At 30.4% G+C, this 5,697-nt stretch overlaps 1 protein-coding gene across 1 annotated transcript in view; it reads left to right on the top strand.

The window, feature by feature from the left end:
- Nucleotides 1-5,697, top strand: part of LOC105298436 (neurobeachin-like protein 1) — a gene marked incomplete at its 5' end in the record, with an annotated part of 29,432 nt that overhangs the window by 16,832 nt on the left and 6,903 nt on the right. Inside the window, 2 exons of the mRNA XM_011369707.2 lie at nt 1,645-1,780; nt 4,722-4,848. Coding sequence (XP_011368009.1) covers nt 1,645-1,780; nt 4,722-4,823 — 238 coding nt within the window. The remainder of the gene's footprint in view (nt 1-1,644; nt 1,781-4,721; nt 4,849-5,697) is intronic.

The following is a 5,697-nucleotide window of genomic DNA, read 5'->3' as shown; positions in this document are numbered from 1 at the left end:
AAAAAAAAAACATTAAAAATAGAAATTATAAAAGAGAACCAGTCAGAAATAAAGAACACATTATCTGAGATGAAGAGTATATTAGGGGGAACCAATAGAGTAAAGAAGAAGATCAAACTACCGATATAGAGGATGGAGAAACCAAGGACACTCAATCAGAACAATAAGAAAAGAGAACCCAAGACTATAATAATAATTTAAGGGTCCTATGAGATACAATTAAATGTAAAAATATCCATGTCATAGGGGTACCTGAAGGAAAACAAGAAGTTGAAGAGCTATTTGAAGAAATAATGATGGAAAACTTCCCTCACCTGGTGAAGGAAGTAGACATACAACCCCAGGAGACTCAAAGAGTCCCAGAAAAGATGAACCCAAAGAGGCCCATGCCAAGACACATAATTAAAATACCAAAGGTTAAATACAAAGAGAGGATCTTAAAAGCAGCAAGAGAAAAGCAGTTAGTTGCCTGCAAGGGAGCACCCATAAGACTGGCAGCTGATTTCTCAAAAGAAACTCTGCAGGACAGAAGGCCTTGGTACAAAATATTCGACATGATGAAAACCCAGGATCTACAACCAAGAGTACATTATCCAGCAAAGCTATCACTTAAGAGTCGAAGGACAGATAAAGAGCTTCCCATACAAAAATAAGCTAAAGGAATTTATCAACACCAAGCCAGTATTACAGGAAATATTGGAGGGACTTCTTTAAGAAGAAAAACCATGTATCAAAAACAGGAATAAAGAATGGTAATAACTACATTCCAATCAGCAAGTACCTCAAATGGAAAAGAATTAAGTGCTCCAACCAAAAGATAGAGTGGCTGAATGGATAAGAAAACAAGACCACTGCACATGCTACCTATAGGAGACTCACTTCAGATTAAAACAGACACACACAGATGAAAAGGAAGGGATGGAAAAAGATATTACCTTGATAGACCTAGAAGGTATTGCACTGAATGAAATAAGTCAGATAGAGAAAGACAAATATCACATGATTTCATGTACATGTGGAATCTAAAGAACAAAATCAACAACGACAACAGAAATAGGAATAAACTCATAGATACAGAGAATATTTTGAGGGCTACTAGATCAGGAAGGGGTTTAGGGAGGCATGGCGGAAAAAGGCAAAGAGATTAAGAAGTACAAATGGATAGTTACAAAATAGACATAGAGATATAAAGTATAGCATAAGGAAAATAGTTAACAAAGTTGTAATATGTAAGGGGGAAGAGGGGTACTAGATTTAGCGGGGTGATCACTTTGTGAGTTATATAGATCTCTAATCACTACAACTGAAATGAATATATAATTGAAAAAAACCCATTGATTAGTACAATGTAAATACAAGCAACTAATTATCTATAATATTTCAATAAAGCCAGAAAAAAGTCATTTAGCAAGAGCTCATATATATGGCTAGAAGAAAAACAGATGTTGCTATTTAGTATATTAAGTAATACTATAAATATGGGCCCTTGTGTGAGGCACTCAGCCTTTCTGAACTTAAATCCCACCATCTGTAAAATTAGAATATAGAACTACATTATCATTAAGTTAATTCTACAAATTAATTCTACGAATCTATTATATATCCATGTGATAATATGTGTGTTTTTTTTTAATTTCTCTTTAGTTTGAATCTTAGCATCACTCCATTAGCTATGCGATTGCCTATCCACTGTGTTTGTGTAACCAAAGAATACAGCCATATCCTTGTAGGATTAGAAGACGGCAAATTGATTATAGTGGGCGTTGGCAAGCCAGCTGAGGTAAAACCTAGTCACAATTTTCATTTCCCATATTGGGGAGGATTCCTTTGGTTCTTCTTTGTTCCAACCGAATAAGAATTATCTATGATGGATAAATAAATTTGATTTTTTAAAGGGCAATAAATAAAAAGGAGATTAAAGTTAGTATTCAAGAATGATGTTTATATTATAGTATAATTTAAAGCACACATTAGGCTGTTTCCATCTACATAGAAAGTTCTTTTAGTCTCTCTTTGCAAGTGTAGAGTCAAGACCACTTCTTGTATTTTTAGTACATAAAAGCTTTAAAATAAAATGAAATATAGACTCGAACAATACAACTACTTACATTTTTTTAATATTAGAAATATTTCAAATTGGAAATACGTCAAATGTCTGTCAACAGGAAAATAAATAAATTTGGCATAATTGTATAATGGAATACTTCCCAACAATAAAAGTAACAAACTATTGAAACGTAACAACATAAATTTTAAAAGTTATTATGCTGAGTGAAAGAAGGCAGACATAAAACAGCACATGCTGAATGATTCCATTTATATGAAGTTCAAGAACATGTAATACTAATCTGTATAAAACTAATTAACTTTAATTTCAACAAATACTCAGCATGACTGTATGTCAGTTGTCCTTTTGTAAAAGCATCATTTTTTTACCTGAAACTACAAATATATTTTTGCTTGAAACTACATATATCTCCCATATAATATGGCAACTCTCAACGAATTTTCTATAGTTACTAAATTTATTTTCCAATAGTTTTATCAATTCCTGAATATCCAAATATCATAAATCTAACCACTGTTCTTAAGAAAACTTAGTGGCTATACTCCAAGTAATTTGGTGATTCTTCTAAAAAATTTGTTGTTAAATAGCATCAAATTAAGCATTATTAATTTTTATTGACACCATTAGTCTTTTCTGGGAAATCTAAAGTATGACATCTGTAGGAGTTCTTTCAAGAGAAGACATTGCTGAATAACACTGTCAGTGGTTATAATAAATCTAACACAGATCATAGGAAACTATTTCATAAATGTTTTAAGATTTCATTAGTAATTCTCTTTTCCAGGATATTATTTAAACAAGAGAGATCATATTAAATTAAACAATATTTATTTTCAGATTTAACAGTCTTTATGTTGATATCTCACTTATATTTAAAACATTTTAGGATTTTTCTATTCAACAGTAAATTAATTTCCCAAATAAATAGTGCCTTGTAGTCTTTTGCTAATGGAGATTACTTAAGAACTCTACTCAGACTTTACTCTTGGAGTATGCTTCACTTTCTGTGATTTAGTCAAGTGCCTTTTAAATTTGCCTGCCCTCCCTTCACTTTAATTTCTCAGCTTCTGATTGTACTGAATTTTTAAAAATGAAATGACCATACATGCACATATATTTTCTTTTAAAAATTGGGAAAAAAAACAACTAAGCTGCTTCATTTCATAGGCCTAAATCAATGTTATGTTATATTTATTACCAAATAAGTTTTTGTCCTCATTGAAAGATTTATGTAGTCTACAACACATAAAATCTGAATTGTGCATAGATTTTAAATAAAAGTATTTTTTATCTATTTTACAGTTTTAGATATGTCAGCCAACTATCAGTAAATAATTAGTAAATAATTAGTAACTATTAGTAAATAATCTAATTGAATACTTTGAATCTTACACAATTAAAATATAATTATATATGATTGTAGGAATTAAATAGATCAATAGTTAAAATGTTTCTATTTTAAGATCTATTTTTGTCTAAAAGATCAAAATCTTGATTGTATATTTTTAAAACATGTATGTATCAGTTTTATATTATACTGTCAGTATGACATTCATATTTATAAGTCAGATGGTAAAGTGATATAGATTAATGGAAACATGTTTCTGGAAATGAAAATGCAAAACAAGCATGCCACAGTGTTTTGTATGAGGCTCATCTTTTATTGCTCCAATAAATATACCCTAGAAAAGTAACCATTAAAAAAGGATGACAGACAAATCACCATTTAAAAGTAGATTGACTTGGGAAAGTAATTCCAACAAATCATATAGTTAGATTGAGAAATGTTTCCTGCATGGGTTTCCTTTCCCCTTACTTAGAAGTGTAAGTATACTTTTAGAGAGACATTTCTTCACTGATTTAATTACTATCCAGTTCATAATTGTTATATGCAGAGAAGTGTGCTAGACAGTACAAATTTTTTTTTTTTTTGGTGACTTAAAGAATAGAAATTGTCTCATGGTTTTAGAGGTTAGAAATCGGAAATCAAGGTGTTGGCAGGGCCGTGCTCACTCTAAAGGGGCCAGGAGCCTAGGACAGGATCTCTTCCAGTCTTCCAGCCCTCTGTCCTCACTTCTGGTTAGACAGTACAGATTGAACGGTGGGCAAATGTGATTCTGGCCTTCAAAGAGCTTATGCTATTCTTGTTTTCTAAATTCTTATCATTCTATTGTTAAATATTATTTTTTGAACTTTTTTATATCAAATATTTAAAAATTCATTTATTTTCATCCAAACATTATTTTACTTGCTTCTTACCCTTGTGATTGACATTGATAGTACTGCAAACTGGAGGAGAAAATCCCCAAACCTATGTGTCATCTTAGCTAAATTAAATATAATATGAAAATATTATTTTAATGAAGTGAAATATATCTTTGTTAATATATAAAATAAGGGAGTCTTTGACATAACTGGGACATTTAATTTAAAATTTGCATATTGGCATTAGACCATTCTCAACTGAAAGACAGCCATTGTAGAGAAGCCTTTCTTTAATTATTATTAACCAAGAATCATTAAAATGTTAATGATTCTGCTAACTGAACTTATTTTTCTGCATTCTACAAAATTAATGTCTTTATCAATTTTACTTACTCCTTTTTTTTCTTAATAACAATTATTCTTCACCTCTCTGGATTATTTTAAACAGATGCGTTCAGGTCAGCTTTCTCGAAAATTGTGGGGATCTAGCAAGCGGCTCAGCCAGATTTCATCTGGAGAAACTGAATACAATACTCAAGATTCCAAGTGATAGTTATGTCCATCTACTGTCATGAGTAATTGAAACTTGATTTATTGCTTCGTCACTTTAACCACATCTCTCAACTCTTCGAAATGTTTCAGTGCTTTTATTCTTGAAAATCATTTTGGGATTACCAAAACTGGGTATGCTGTGTGTATAAAAATGCAGGTTATATTTATTATTCACTTTAAAAATTTCAAGTTAACATTATTAAATCCAATCTTATTAACTAATTCTTGGCTTACACTAAGATGGATTTGAGAAAATAATTTCATTAGATTTAGTGGTCCATTCCTAATGATCATTAGTTCCATTTTTAAAAACAAACCTCTGAAAATGAAGTTAGATTCAATATGCTTATTATTCTAAAAAGCAATATTTAAGGTATTTCTAATACAAATACAGATGATAAGACAATTGAGAGACATAGCTTTTAATACATTCTTTAGTTAATAATTTGTCTATTTACTGACCATCATATTTAAAAATACATAAATTTATTTGTGTAACTCCTGATTGGAGGTAATATTTTAATGGTATCTGTTGCATACTTGGATTTTCAAAACTCAGTATAAATTCCAGGTTTTCATGATACGTTGAAAATAAGACTATTGATTGAAACTGGTATATTGGCTCATTCCACTACTACTTAGCACATTACTAATGAGAATTTATTGAAATGTATTATAGAGAAATGAGGTATATTTTGCAGATGTATTTCATTAGTGGTGTAATTAAAGAAAAATGCTGATTATGATTTTGACATTTGGGCCCTTTAAGTAGCATTTACAGCACAATGTATATCTGCAAAATTAGAAATTTCTTAACTTTTTCTTTACTAATCAAATACTATGTTTTCCCCTGATAATTAGAAGACTTAGCA

Source organism: Pteropus vampyrus, unplaced genomic scaffold, assembly GCF_000151845.1.
Source record: "Pteropus vampyrus isolate Shadow unplaced genomic scaffold, Pvam_2.0 Scaffold152, whole genome shotgun sequence".
Lineage (NCBI taxonomy): Eukaryota > Metazoa > Chordata > Mammalia > Chiroptera > Pteropodidae > Pteropus > Pteropus vampyrus.
Note: the sequence above shows the minus strand (reverse complement) of the source record. Positions and strands in the feature narration are given on the sequence as shown.